The 15,207-nt window shown below is 35.7% G+C and overlaps 2 protein-coding genes and 1 pseudogene across 2 annotated transcripts; all 3 read right to left on the bottom strand.

Annotated features, from left to right (window-relative positions):
- Positions 1 to 10: 10 nt before the first annotated feature.
- LOC110694657 lies at positions 11 to 3,638 on the bottom strand (annotated as a pseudogene).
- Positions 3,639 to 3,711: 73 nt separating this feature from the next.
- Positions 3,712 to 5,346, bottom strand: LOC110694660 (protein TAPETUM DETERMINANT 1-like). Its single transcript, XM_021871822.1, has 3 exons — positions 4,998 to 5,346; positions 4,343 to 4,595; positions 3,712 to 4,066 (listed from the first exon to the last, which is right to left on the bottom strand). The coding sequence occupies exons 1-3, from the start codon at positions 5,056 to 5,058 to the stop codon at positions 3,934 to 3,936; spliced, it is 447 nt and encodes a 148-aa protein (XP_021727514.1). The 5' UTR covers positions 5,059 to 5,346; the 3' UTR covers positions 3,712 to 3,933.
- Positions 5,347 to 9,708: 4,362 nt separating this feature from the next.
- On the bottom strand, positions 9,709 to 13,534 carry LOC110694658 (ACT domain-containing protein ACR6-like). Its single transcript, XM_021871818.1, has 7 exons — positions 13,325 to 13,534; positions 13,016 to 13,061; positions 12,158 to 12,272; positions 11,959 to 12,026; positions 10,826 to 11,434; positions 10,525 to 10,629; positions 9,709 to 10,411 (listed from the first exon to the last, which is right to left on the bottom strand). The coding sequence occupies exons 1-7, from the start codon at positions 13,369 to 13,371 to the stop codon at positions 10,067 to 10,069; spliced, it is 1,335 nt and encodes a 444-aa protein (XP_021727510.1). The 5' UTR covers positions 13,372 to 13,534; the 3' UTR covers positions 9,709 to 10,066.
- Between the last annotated feature and the right edge of the window lie 1,673 nt (positions 13,535 to 15,207).

The raw sequence follows: 15,207 nt of genomic DNA, 5'->3' as shown, positions 1-15,207 counted from the left end.
ATAAAAACTTGAAAAAAACGGATGGTGTACTTATTTTACTTTTTGCGACATGATGATACGGAGTAACTCTCTTTTCTCTTTTTGAGGGTTGGAGGAAGGTTGTCATATTTATCTATTGAGTTGAAGTTTGCCCCCTTGTTGAACAAGGTCAAGGGTTTTACAGAGTATTAATATGAGTAAATTGGTATATTTAAAAAAAAAAAAAAAAGTTGAGTAGTGTAGGGTTTTTTGGTGTCTACAAGTAAATAGAACGTTTTGATATTCTCCTTCTAATCAAGTGAACTAACAAGTCCGATAAAATTAATCATGCTTAGCTTGAGCTCTTAACATAATTCGAAATATAATAATAATATTTGATAATTACAAACTTCCACTTTAATTTACCTTATCAACTGTCTTTACATAGAATAATTAGAAATGAAGAGTAGTTGTGTAGAAGATAATATATGCAGTGATTTAACAACAGTAAGAATAACAACCTTGTCATGTGTAACAATGTGGTTGATTATTTTCCATAAAACCAAGTGAGCTAAAAGAGCCATAAATACTAATTGCACTAATGATGGGTTGGGGGCGGCTTTTGTCCAAAATGAGGAACGACACAGCCTTGCATCTTTGCATATTCATGGTATTGCAAGCCGCTCATGGCACAGTCCTCACTCAGTTCCTATAATAAGCTCAAGCATGCATCTAAACCATTGGCCACCATTGCCACCATCCCACAAGCTCAGATAATTTATCTGGAACATAATCTTCAGATTCACTAGCTGAGCTATGCAATCCCCAAGTTCTACCCTAAATTCAACTTTTAAGTGCTTGAACAGAACCCTCACAGCTAGTCGTGAACTACTGCAGAGCCTGCTAGCTAAGAAGTGGCTGACACAGTGACACTCATTGCTCGCAAGTTGCAATCTTTGTTGCGTATTTGCTAGATATGACATATCAGAAGGGCAATCAACTATGCAATATTCAGTTCAGAATCCCACAGGTGAAGCACAAGAGACCCTATTTAATTGTATCATCGTTTGCAAATCCGGATCTGAATCCCTGCTGAAGGCTATAATGGGTGCCTTAAACCTGAAACAGATGTTAGCAATTTCCTAGAGATGGCTTTCCATTTATCATTCGTGGGAACGAATTCATTATGTTGCATTTCTTGAATCAGCAGCAGAAATGGCTCTGGATTGGAAGAACAAGCCAGAAGCGCCAAAATTTCAGTTGATATTTCTTGCAGCAAAGAAGGTGAAGCAGCCATAACCTGTTTCAGGTGGTCGATAGCAGTTTCAAATTGTTGAGCTTCAGCAAGATATTTCAACAAAATAACATGGGACTATTTATGTCTCAGGTGACAATTACTGCACAAGAATTTTGAAGCATATAATAAACAACCTGCATCATCAAAGACAAAGTTGATCTCAATTATCAAATCAAAAGAAGAAACACCTATCACCAGTTTGCTAGGAATAAGCACTACGTAAGAAGCACTACCTCCTTTACAAAGGGACAGAATAAGTGGATTTACAATAGCTTGTTCTATTGTTGTATCCTGATCAGCAACCTTGTAGTAAATCTGAATCGTGGCTTCAAATTTCGAGTCTTGACAAAGGCATGCAAGCAGAAATGAGTATATGGCAGCATCAGGCATTACGCCTTTCTTTAGCATGTTATCGAAGAGTACCTGTGCTTCATCAATTTGACCTATTTCTGCAAACTTTTTTAATGAGGATATTGTAAGTCTTCAAGTTTCCATCAACCCCATAGGCAAACATTTCGTCCCAAAGCTTCTGTGCAGGACGAATAAGATCCTCCCTACATAACGCGTCCATAAGAACATTATAAAATGAGATGTCAGGGTATAGACCTTTCCTCCTCATCTCTTGAAGAACACCATAAGCTTCTCTAACTTTTCTAGCCTCGCACGTAGACGAAATCATAACATAATAGCTCTCTAAGTTTGTGAAATAGTCTTTGGAAAACAAAACATTATAAACATCCAACATATCATCACTTTTACCATGTTTGTACAAGTTTCTACTCAAATTGCTCAAGGTAATAAGATCCGGCATTCTTTCTCTTTCGAGCATGAACTTGAAGAACAACATAGCTGAACATGGATCAACCAATGATACTGATCCAATCAAAGCATTCAAAGCATCATCTTCAATAGGAAAATTGCCTTCCAAAATCACTAACCCCAGCACTTTAGCTTCATAAATCAAATTTTCTGAAAGCAAGGTAAATATAAATTCTCTATAATCAATAGCCCTTGGAGCCACTCCTAACTTCCTTTTCTTTTTCAAAATCGCTTGTACCTCGAAGATACACCCCGGTCCCTTAGACCGAAAAGCCTCCGCTACAACCCTATAAGCCATAAAATCAGGCTTACAATCTCTATTCCTCAACTCCTCTAATGCATTATAAGCCTCAGACACCCGACCCACCTCGCAAAGCCCGTGTAAGATCAAAAGAGCAACTATCGACCCATCAAACCTCGAAACACCACTTCTAACTCTATCCAACACACCTAAAATCAAATCCGGTTGATAATCCTGACAAAACCTCCACATAAACAAACCAATTCCAAGAGTGTTAAAACTCACACCTCTCACAAGCATTTCATCGAACACCTTGCGTGCACAATCAACCCGCCCTTCGGAAACCAACCCAGCAAGCAGAGAATTACAAGTTTCAGCCCCAATATCGAAAATCAACGACTCAACATCTTTCAAAATCAAAAAACCTTCATGGGATTTCTTCGATTTAACAAGGGAAGCAATAACAGGGCGATAAAAAGAAGGATCAACAGCAAAGTTTCGAGATTTGGCTTCTTTAAGAACCTTCTCCAAGGAATTGAATTGGCGGGAAATTGAGAGGGATTTGAGAATGGAGTGATAAGAAATTGAGGAGTGAGAGAAATTGGGTTGTTGAGCAGCCCAGTTGAAGAAACCCAATGAAAGAGATGGGTGGCGAAGAAGATGAGGGTCGATGACTCGGGCAACGAGTGATGGGTTGAGCGAGTCACGGCAACCGAGTTGGTGAAGGGTTTGTTCGAGCGACCGAGTCCATGATCCGGTGGGTTTCGAGTTGGTGGAAGATGAGATCAAGGCTCTGCTTATTTGGCTCGCTGCTTCTTTCGCCGGAGGTTGCATTTGATATTGGAGGGAAACCCGCGTTGAGAAACTATAATTCGAAAATTAACTACCGAGCTATATTAGGTATTTCCTCCGTTTTTTTAAGTAACACTAACACACAAAGTTTTGGTGTTAGGTGATTTATATACAGTGTATCCGAGTATGGTAGTGTGGTTTGTTGGAGAAAGGGGTCTTAGGATGTAAGATGGGAGCAACCGAGTAATTGGTTAAAAACTTAAAACGATTTAACTTGGAATTTGTATCACATATTTCCTCCGTTCTTTATTGTTTGCCTCATTTTTATTTTTAGTCCATCCCTTTAAATTTGTCTCATACTAGGTTTTTTTTTTAGGGGCGCACAACTTTTCATTCATGTACAACCAATACATTTATCTGTTATCTCTACCACTAATCTCTTTATAATCAATTTAAAAAGAAGTATATGTAATTAAGGAAAAATGTTGAAGATGTATATAAGCTTGAAGCCACATGTAGTTGTACTAGTAGACTTCTTACACAGCAAACAACGAACGAAATAATCAATTAGCAAACATAAGACGTAATGATAATACGATGTAACTGATAAGATTAAGATACCTCGATTATAATTCTTGAACCATACATTAATGAAGGATAAACTGCAATAAAGCGAGGAAGAGGAGCCATCTTTAATACAACAGAGTAATACTCAAATGGCCTTGAGATTAGAAATATTGCGAAATTTAGTATACATTCCAACTTGAAATGTGTATAGATACATTTAATTTGTAATGTAGAGAACACGTACAAACGTCGGAATGTTTCATAAACATAGTGTCCTTGCACTTGTCCGATAACAAAGCAACATGCCCATGTTCAAAATTGTAACTTTTGAGCGGCATAGGTAATGAACCATTTTAAACAAACCCCTGAATTTCGCAGCATGTTTGATACTTCTACAAAACAAACTTTCATGTGTAATCAGAGGATAAAAAAACATTAAAAATGTGACAAACAAGATATATTCTCATAAAATATATTCTTTTGAATGCAGGGGATGCAACTTTCAACATCTCCTATGCTGCATTCCAGTAATAAAACACTATAGCAAAGAAAAACTAAACAGAATGTAAAAAAGATCAATTCTGTTTTTCAAAGTAAAAACATGGATAAATCAGCAGGTGATTTCAGATCTCTGAGGAACCAAATCAGTTGGTTGTAAGAAAGAATACTTGAAGCTGACTGATTTGCCTCGAGCAATCGGACGGCCGTTATTGATCAGGCAACTGTCACCCTTCACCTTAAAAACACCGGGATTAATAGGTTGAACAGAGCTGAAACCAAGGCATCTCAAGTATACTCGAGATTGAGCACATGGACAGTTGTTAGTTACGGTTACTGCATATTGTGGCTGACCTTCTATTGTTGTTCCTGTTCTTTTTGTTGTCACTTTTATGTTCTTTAAACCACATTTGTAACTGTAACCTGCAAAAATTAAATGACAAATCTAGTTAATTCAGGTTGTTTCATATTCAAATGACTAGAAACATAACTCGTTGTTACTTGTGATTATATTTCGCAAAATAGAGCTGGCAAAACTTGGCTTAACATGAAAACTACCTAATAATCAAGTACTCGCAATAAATGCAATAATTAATCGTCTTTCAAAAACAACTATTTTAACAGAGGTAATACGAGCAACCACAAGTCCACAAACCCATAGACGAATTATGAGGTACAGTTGTCGACTTCTGGTTGCTCTACACTACAATGGGTGTCTTTTGATGATACAAAAGACACCCATTGTAGAAACTTTTCTTAGGCGTTCAAATATCAACAAATACGAAGTAACTCGTAATAACGAACAAAGGTAAAAAAAAAACTTACCCTGTTGACACATAAGAAAGACGATAAGAACAACAGAGAAGATCCTTAGTGATGCTGCCATGTTATTTTCTCCTTTCTTCTATCTTCTGCAACAAAGTGCAACTATCTAGTAATAATCTCAAAGAAGCTAAGAGAGAATTAGAGTACTTTTTTTTTTTTTTTTTTTTTTTTTTGAAAACGAGAATTAGAGTACTTAGTATAATGAGTTCAAAGTAAGTAGAATATATATAGTAGAAGTTTGACTTGCAAGTAGAGAGAGAGAAGGTCAAAAGAAGGACACTAAACTCATACCAACAGTCGGCGATAATTGCGCCATTTTCCTACTGGGGCTTTGAATTACCTTTTGTTTACGTACCTAATTAAAATATTACTATTATTAAACCTACACTCTTTGTAGATTATAAGTAGGATTCAACTAAGATTATTTAATTTTTGGGTAATGTATTTTTTTTATTGAAGTTTTGTTCCTTAATTTGTGCTAATTTTGTCTCTTTTCTTACATCCCATGCTCTTACCGACATCATCATTGGCTTGTTTCAAATGTGTTTAATTTTATGGAGCTTATCAAATTAAGTATGAAAATGATGGTAAATCTTGCTTATAACTTCTAGTTTTCAATAAAGATTATGCATGCATATGTGACAAAATTTGCATAAGATCTTGTTAATTATTAAAAGTTAGGATCACTATGGAGTTAGCCACAAGATTTAAAATTTTAGCTTTGTCAAAAAAATATAATTTAAGAAAATCATTGTCAAAAAAATTAAATTCATATAAATTTAGATGCACTGTATAAGGAAATTTTGAGGTTGAAAAAAAAAGTTATCAACAAAAGTTCATTAATTAAAACAAGTTGATATCGTTGAGTTCCACACAAGAGTAAAATAATTAAGTCAATTTTAAATCTCAAGAATAATTATAAAGTATATAGTCTTTTTTTTTTTTCTATAGAGGATGAATGCGTAAAGTTTAAGAAAATACATATTCGTAGTTCGTATGTAAAGCACTATAGCACAAATTAGCCCACCATGTGATTTATCCTGATAAGGTGCAACACATAAAACTAACGGACATAGTAATATGTGGGCGATTATATCAATCATACTACATACTTTGATTTGTCTTATTATTTCATCAACGACTTAAGTTTAATATATTAATTATATAATAATAGTGTATAGTATATGAACAAAATGGGATGTTCCAAGTTGAAGTCTAAAGAGGAGAAATAAGTTGGCAATGACATGTGCGTTATATACACAATTCATGTGAGCATTTGAAAGTAGCACATGCTTTGGTGGTTACAACTTGGATTTAGTTGCCCATTTCAATCTGCCCATCTACCTTTGCTTCTTTCAATTTTGTTGAGGGTGATGACATTTTCGTCACCTTATAACTTCCCACCTTTTCTTTTTTTGACCAGGTTCGATCTCTGTCTTTTTTGGGTGCAACCGGCCTCTCTCTCGAGGATACATATGTGATGAATTACGTCGACATTTGTGATGATGACTAGGTTTGTGTTCTTTTTTGGGTGATTTCGGCCTCTCTCGAGGATGTGTATGTGATGAATTGCGACATGATGTAACAAAATACTACGTATATACAATTACTACCTTTGTTTTGTAATGTTCGTGTCATTTATAATTTATAGGCCAAGATAAAATAACTTTGATTTTTCTTTATGGATAACGAGTATATGAAAGAAAAAGAAAAAAGTAGTACGGATCATGTGTTAAAATAATTGTTAATTAAAATTTAATTAAAAAAAGAAAAATATTATTGGATAATGAACGGCGAAATAAAAATTAAACTTTTAAGGAGGACAAAACTTTGAGAGATTTGTAGATTTTTTATTTTGGAATGGAGGAAGAAGTTTTTAAATTTTGAGAGATCAATTCTCTTTAGTATCATAGATAAACGATGCAAGAGTTGATGCAACACCATTTAATTATGGTCATGTGAATTTGATCTAATCTTGAATTCTTGATTACGTCTTGTAATTTGATCCATATGTTTTCTTAATGAAACAAGTGATCAATAATAACCCTCTTACTGTTTTGAATTAAAAGATGAAATGATTAACAACTATACAACATGGCCAAGTAGGTCCAACTAGCTAAATTAAGCACATCGAATTGACAAATTCGTTGCCTAATACTCGGTCCAATTTAATAATTCTTCTTTTTAATACGAAGTAATTTAATATCATTGTATTATTATGGTATATAAAATATAATCACAGCTAATAATACGTACACCATAAGAGCTAATATCAATTGATTTAGGATAAAAAGTTTCCCTTAAGTAATTTAATTAATACATATACGTAACTTCAAAACCATATAACACAAACACATAGTCGTAGCAACTAATATGAACCGGTGTGCACAAATTAAAGTAGCTATGAATATGAACATGAATTTGTTTTGCGACCCGAGCAGCCGACATTAGCTTCAATTGGAGGGTGGACTTGGATCCTTGTAGAATGAGTATAAATATGATAGAATGATGTAGAAGTACTAATTAAGTGCTACCTGACAATAATGTGATAATGTGAATGCGATGAGTTTGGTGCACTTGCCCTCATCAGTCAGTTCCTCATGTTCTTTTCTTGATTGAACCTCAGCTTTTGGTTCAATCCTTTATTCTATTCAATGTGACTTATTTAAAGGAATGTTGACATTCCATATACAATAATGCATTCACGTATCACTTTACAAACATCCTACAACCAACAATAACCAACAATGTTACAGTCTAGATTTGAATTGGTGTCTCTTTTAACATCAATCTAATTCGACTTTTGATACTTAAAACAGATAGTATATTCAAAATGCAATATACATGAAAAAAGCCATATAGCACAACAATGTAAGCAAGATTCAAGTTTGGGTCTTAGATAATAGTTATACTACCCTGATATTTTGCATCCTAACTTTAGTTGTTGACATCAACATATTGTATGGCGTACGTTCTTAACAAAATTAAATCACTAAAAGTTATTATTGTAATGGCGTACGTTCTTAACAAAATTAAATCACTAAAAGTTATTATTTTACAATGCTTTTACTCGAAAGAGATACTAGTAAGTGGAATAAATCAACCTTATCTCAATTCTCAACGTACCCTACCTCTCATCTATGCTACAAATTTAATCTAGTAAGATTTGGTGTGTAAATGAAGTTATAGTAAGCACTTTCATCATAATCTCAAATCTCAATGAAAAGCTTTAGCCAAAAGTAAAAAGATTGATGCTTAAAGTATACATTGTTCAATGATTTTTCCATCAATGTGCAACTTTGGGGCTTGACACGAAAACCAATGCAATATTTGATAATGGTGATTAATGTATTATAGGGGTATGTAATTAAGGTGGAGAGAGAATGTTTGGATAATTAATCAACCACCCACCGCCACCACCAAGACCAGCCAACACCACCCACACCGCCTTCACTGACACCACCTCCGCCTTCAACAACACCACTACCACCCCCACGAAACCACCACCACCCTCACGAAAACCCACCATCCCCACGAAATCACCACCGTACCACCCACAAAAACCCAGGCCACCACCTCCAAGCAAACAACCCCACGAAATCGACCTCTACGAAACCCACCACCACCCCCACGAAATCCACGTCCACAAACTCTCCTCTACGAAACCTAGACAACAACCCCGGCCCAACGAAATCCCACCACGAAAGCCCGATGAAATCCCATTGCGAAAGCCCGACGAAATCCCAGAAATCTGACAAAAACCACCCCAAAATCCCAGAGATCCTACGAAATTCTTGTAGTTGAAGAGAGAGAAAGAAGATCTATAAAAATTCAAAGAGATAATGAGATTGAAAGAGGAGAGAGAAAATTTGGGGGAAGATGAAGATGAAGATGAATGAAGATGGTTTTGGGTTTCTTGAATTGAAGATGAAGAGCTGATGAATTAGATTGGGTTGGTTGGGGTGAAAATTGGGTGAGAATTAGTGATTAATATAATCTGATTATAGTTAGTAAATTGTGTTTTAATTTTTTAAATGAGTGTAAAATTGATATTTGACTAGTTTCTTTTACTAAAAGAGGAAAAAAAAAAAATTTAGTTACACATAATATTTAGCGGACAAAAATAGTAAAAGTTGCACATTACATTTAACGAAAGTAGTAGTAGTTTATATATACTTTATACTGCCCCTAAACTTTAAGGCATGTTTATAAGCATGCAAATTGCAAAGTACTGTTTATTGATATTTTTCCATTGTCATGATCATGGGCCTGGAGCTTGTTTTACAATTACTTCAAATTGATTTGGGCTTTTTCAAAGTTGTTGGGCTTGCAACATCTCAACACTTTTTTCTTGTATCCAAGTGCAAAGAAAAATGAATTAAGTGAAGCAGTTGTTTGCCTATGTAGGTTTTTGCTGTTTTGGTAAACTACATGGTAGTAATACTACCACAGAGAATTAAACATACGAACTAGTCTTTTTTCGACGATTTGTTTGGTTAACTGGCTAAGCTGGCTTTGTGTATCAGTATAGGGTTGTCCTGGCTGCTACGCCTCTCCGAATCCCCCTCCCCCAAAAGAAAACCCCACTCTACCCATGAGAACTGAACTTCAGTACTAAAGCCGGAGATGGTAAAGGTGTAACACATTCGCTCTAGAATCTAGATACACTTGAATATGATTACCAATGAAATTGAATAGGGGAAATGAACAATTTAAGGTGATAAACCTACAGAGTAATATATACAGATTATTTCACTAATAAATATGTACATACAAAGGATATTTACATCGCCTTTCCTGTACAGAAGCCACTATATACTACGAGTATATACGAGTAACCTTAATATTCACAGTGAGGAAGGCGTGTTTAGCCTACTTATTTACAACCTGGAGCTAATTACAGTGTCCTGAATTTTTACATAGGGTGATGTATATGTATTATTAAGTACAACTTTTTTCTTTTACCCTGCCTATCTGCATAATATGTACTTCCCTATCAGCTATATTTTGGTATCAGAAACAATTGCTGCACATTCCTGTACTTCAATAGCTGCACAAGACTATACAGTTTAATTACAGTACCTGCTGTTTCGCTTTAAGGTCTGCAAACTCGAGCATTTAAAAAGATTCCCGAAGAGGAAACTCATCGTAGTTTCCTGAGCTGGTTTAGGAGTGTGAAATGAATTGTGTTTTATCTGCAATATGGTTTGGCCGATTTGCTGTTGGATAGAATTGACTGTCCCTGGATCCACAGGAGCTCCTGCTACGTCTGTTACATAGAAAGTGTCTACGGCTTTGCCACTCTTTGTGGATATTTCAGCTCTTTGGATGGTTAGCCCATTTTCCCTAAAAAGGCGGGTGATCTCTGAAAGGAGTCCAACTCGGTCTTCAGTGCGCAATTCTAACTCTAAGCCCTGAGGATCAGATATATGACTTGATGTTAGCTCATGATAAAGCATGAAGCAAGTATGAGTAATTATTAACTACAGCAGGACAAAGATTCAGAATCTTTCAGAGTTCAGCATACCTCTGATGCTCTCCTTTCTATGGCTGCTTCAAGGCACTGAACAACTCGTTCTCGCTCAGCTTCAGATCTTATGGGCTGCCCATCAACGTGTCGAATGTAGAATTCCTACAATAAAATGCTATCAGTTAGAACATAAAACAAATTCAAGAGTCTAAATACAGTAACAAAGAAACAATGAGCTAGCATGATGGGTGTGTAATGTGATTCAAAAAGAGTAGCAGAGTATTCTGAAGACAGATGTGCACAGCATATTGCGAAAAGGTCTCACAAATCTATACTCCCTAGTTAATTTGATGATTACCTGGTAAGCCTCTGTCCTCTCGGTGGTGACCATTCCATGAAAAACCACATATTGCATATCAGTTAGAGTACAGACGATATCAAACAACAACTTAGGGCGATCCTTGGACTTCATAACAATCACAGTATAATCCTTCTCAGGACAATCAGAAACTGTCACATGAGGTCTACTATACGTATGCACACTTCTAGGGTACCCTACTGTCTCCATTCTTTCATAGTCCCTATCATTAAACATAATTTGATGCAGTCTTCTTCCTCTATGTGTACTTTCAGGAGGCGAAAGTCTCATTTGTGCTGCCTGAGAATCACTATCTCCTTTAAGCACATAGCAAAGACGCTTCTTTATTGTGAGTAGCCTTTTTGGATCATTGACTGCACGCCCCGTAGAATAATCAGTTACGTGTACAACAGCTGCAGCTCGAGAATTGTGAGTCCATATCTCAGCATTCACTACATTGCAGTTGAGATCAGTGAGGACTGCACATACTTCTGATAATAAGCCTGGTCTGTCAGTCCCAGTCAACTCGATTGAGGTGTGGTCTTCAGAGGGCATCACTCCAACTGAATCTCTCAGAGAAGGCAAAAGTGAGGCATTGCTCTCGATTGTCTGAACGTTTACAAGAAAAACAGCAACAACATGAGGTTAAGCACTGAGAACACATTAATTATACAAATTCTGAACACATACAGGACAAGCAGACCATTTGCTATTAGAATAGAGTTTCCGTTATATTTATAAACATTTACATAGATTTTTCCACTATTGGTTCAAAATTGTTGGCAGATAAAAAGTACAAACCACAAATAGTTTCCAAACCCCAAAATTGGTTTTCACAAACAGAAAAAATGAAGATCCACAGTCATACAAACTAGTTCAGCTCAATTTGAGAACCAAATCAACCAATGACATCAACTATACTAGGACTTGTTCGTTATTGTTGCTAATTTCAAGTTTTTTGTTGACAAAGTTGAGACTTATTATGACTAATATTTCATTACACAACTTAACATTTCATATATCATATATCATAATCATACAGCTTTTAAAATCTCAAAAACCCAAAAACAGAATTTTGACAGCTAAGTGAAACCGAACAGGCCCTAACTAAACGATATGGAAGCAGTATACACCTTTTGGATATAGTTGATGACTTCTTGATCTCTAATTTTGTTTCCATGGTAATCGGTCACGTTGAACACTGAAAAAAAGATTAAATTAGCAACAATCAGAAGCTTATATCAGAAACAAAGACAGGGTTGACATTGGGCAAAACTTTTAGATATAAAATGCATAAAAGAACATTCATAATGACATAGTATTAGAACATACCATCCATAAACCATCCGCCGTCAGACGAAATATATGCCTTTTTAATAGTAAGGTTAACATCAGCAAGAACTTGGACAACTTGTAGAAGAGTTCCATGTTTGTTGACACTGCCAACCTGAACAACATCATTCTACATTTTAGTCATACTTCCTCATCAGTTTAGTCATAAATATACATCATATTCTAATTACTTTATATATAAAACAAGTATATACTTTGCAGCCTAACTAAGAAATAGAGCTACGGATTTTAAATTGTACAGTAAGTATGGAGTATTACATATTTACATGTAACATCATTTTGACCGTTAATAAATAAATAATATCACGATGTGACAAATTTAGAATAAAAAAAGGAATTAAGCATGCATAAAAGGTAACAAAAATTATTTTACCCTATTCTAGTCGACCTAGTGTGATGAAACATGGCTTTTTCAATTTATGGCCGGTTAACGTACCCTAGAAACATGTCCCTTCAAGAATTTTAACTAACAAATTACTTCGTACGGTGCAAGGGTTACCTATGTAGCACGGACACGACTCGGGTTTCAATACCTCCAATACAGAATTATTTTTGGGGAAGAAGTAATCTCTACACGACTACACTTCAAAATTGATTTTAGCGCTCCCACTAACCATATTAAACATCATATAGTTGTGTCACGCCTACCAAGTAATGACAGTGTCAAAATCAATTGATTGAGGTACCAAAACTGCAATTTATTAATAGTGTCAAAACACTCTCTTGTTAAGATGATACCCTACCTAATTTACCTAAATCGGTAAGTAAATAAATAAATAAATCAAAATACAAGAAAAACAGGGGAAAAGAAATCAGGAACCTTGAAAAATACTGTACCTGAATCACAGTAGCTTCTTCACAAGATATATTGTCAAATACAACTCTGCAAGAAATAAGAAACTAATCATCAAAAATTTTAAAAACAAATTTCCTCTGTTTTTTTTTTAATCTGGTTAAATTACCTATCCAAAATTCCTAATCACGATTTTAAAGAATAGTACCCAATTAATAACAGAAGTATTAATCACAAAATTAATCAATTATTAGCTCATAATCCAACTTCAATTGAAATCAATAACAAAAAGGAATTCAGGAGAAAAAAAAAAAAAACAACAACGACGACGACAAAAAATTGAAAGAAATTACCTTGGTGGGTTTAACCTCCTAATCAATTTAGCATATTCATCGTCCATCACCCTCAACAAATCAAACCTAAGATTAAAACTTTGTAATAACCCAGAAAATTAAGCTTTAATTAAGAATTATGAAATTCATAAAATAAATAAAAATCTCCAATATGTGTGGAAGTAGTAGTAGTAAACAGAGGAGAGTAAAGATTGAAGAGAGAGAAACTAAAGAAAGAAACTATTAGGAGAGAGAATGTTGTTAAATTGGGGGAAACGTAGGCAGCCGTCTTACTACTATTTATTTACGGTCAGTTTATCAACTTTGCCCGAGAATTTTCTAATGCTTGATTAGGCTGCCCGTTTTTGGTGACGTGGAGGGTTTTGATTGAATGAAAGGACGGTTATTAGGCTGCCCGCGGTCAAAGGAGAGAGAAAATGGGCCATAGGAGGCGGTATGGGGGCCCGGTTAGTGAGTAGATTACCGGCCCATCGCTTTTGATCCGTACGGCACGTGATAAGGTTTGCAGAGTAGGCACGGAGTTTAAGGAAGTCACGTGAGGATTGGTCGAGTAAATGCCGGTATTGTTGGCGGCAATTCTCGTGTGAGCTACTGGTTTTTTAACACGTTGCTGGTCGTTAGTTCAACTACCTTGTCTCTTGCTCCCTCCTTCCTCCTTTCAAATTATTTTTACCAGTAATTCGTTAGTGCGTTGTGAACTTGTTAGTCCTGTGACTAGGGGTGTACATAAATAGATAGGATCGGATTTGAAAACTGACCTGAACAGACCTATTGAGACCGAACCTGATTCGGACCTGTAGATTCAGGTCCGGTCCCAATCCTTGAAATTCAAGATTCCGGTCCGGGTCAAATCTAAAACCGGGGTTTTCAGGTCCGGACCTGAAACCCAGAATTGTTATTTATATATATATATATATAAAAATACCCTAACCCTAATACTATTAGCCTCTCATTTCTCTCCTTCTCTTCTTCTTCCTCTCCTCTCAGTCTCTCTTCCGTGTCTCCCTATTCATCTCTTCCGTCATCAGGTTTCCAACAACACACCGAATCCCTCACCGGTATTGACACCAAAACGCGCCCCTCTCATTTCTCCCCTTATCTTCTTCTTCCTTTCCTCCCAGTCTCTCTCTCTCTTCCGTGTCTCCTTGTTCTCTTTCTTCCGTCGTCTGGTTTCCGACACCCGCACCGGATCCCTCACCGGTTTTCGACACTAAAACGTGCGACCTCCGTTGCTCCAGATCTCCAATAGTCCAGTGAGTCCCGACACTGTTGGTCCAGATCTCCGTTGCTCCAGAATCCAGGCTCCATTTACTTTTTTTCGATTTAATTTCAGTTGACAGCGAGCAAAGGAGGAAGAATTTCTGGCGACCATCACCGACACTGCAAAAGCCGACCGTCCACCGCCACCAACGTAGCCTCCATGGTGTTAATTTACCCTTTTTCAATTTAATTTCATTTATTAAATTATAAACCCTAGATACTTGGTTTATGTTTGATTTATTGTTATTTTTGCTGAGTTTAAAATGTAGATCTAATTTTATTTTTTTTTCAGTATTTCTGATTATAATTAGTTTTTGATATAATTGTAATTTTAATTTATATTTTTTAAATAATTTCGAATTTTTGTATAATTTAATTTATGCTATGATTGGCTTGATATAATTTCGAATTTTAATTATAATTAGTTTTTGATATAATTGTAATGCTAATTTATATTGTTATAATGTTACTTTCGCTGAGTTTCAAATGTAGAAACTTTGGCTTGAATAAAGGAAAAAAAAAAACGAAAAAAATACAAAACAGGTCTGTTCAGGTCCAAACCCGAACCGGACCTAATTTTTCAGGTCTGACCCAGAACCAAACCTGTTGAATCAGGTCTGGTC

Source organism: Chenopodium quinoa, unplaced genomic scaffold (assembly GCF_001683475.1).
Source record: "Chenopodium quinoa cultivar QQ74 unplaced genomic scaffold, ASM168347v1, whole genome shotgun sequence".
NCBI classification, from domain to species: Eukaryota; Viridiplantae; Streptophyta; class Magnoliopsida; order Caryophyllales; family Amaranthaceae; genus Chenopodium; species Chenopodium quinoa.
Note: the sequence above shows the minus strand (reverse complement) of the source record. Positions and strands in the feature narration are given on the sequence as shown.

Coding starts and splice junctions, on each gene's coding strand:
- LOC110694660 (XM_021871822.1), bottom strand. CDS start 5,058: ATGGCAGCATCACTAAGGATCTTCTCTGTTGTTCTTATCGTCTTTCTT. Junction 4,596..4,997: donor CTTTCTTATGTGTCAACAGG/GTAAGTTTTTTT, acceptor TAATTTTTGCAG/GTTACAGTTACAAATGTGGT. Junction 4,067..4,342: donor GGCAAATCAGTCAGCTTCAA/GTATTCTTTCTT, acceptor TTTGTTTTGTAG/AAGTATCAAACATGCTGCGA.
- LOC110694658 (XM_021871818.1), bottom strand. CDS start 13,371: ATGGACGATGAATATGCTAAATTGATTAGGAGGTTAAACCCACCAAG. Junction 11,435..11,958: donor TCATCAACTATATCCAAAAG/GTGTATACTGCT, acceptor GTAAACGTTCAG/ACAATCGAGAGCAATGCCTC. Junction 10,630..10,825: donor AGAGGACAGAGGCTTACCAG/GTAATCATCAAA, acceptor ATTTTATTGTAG/GAATTCTACATTCGACACGT.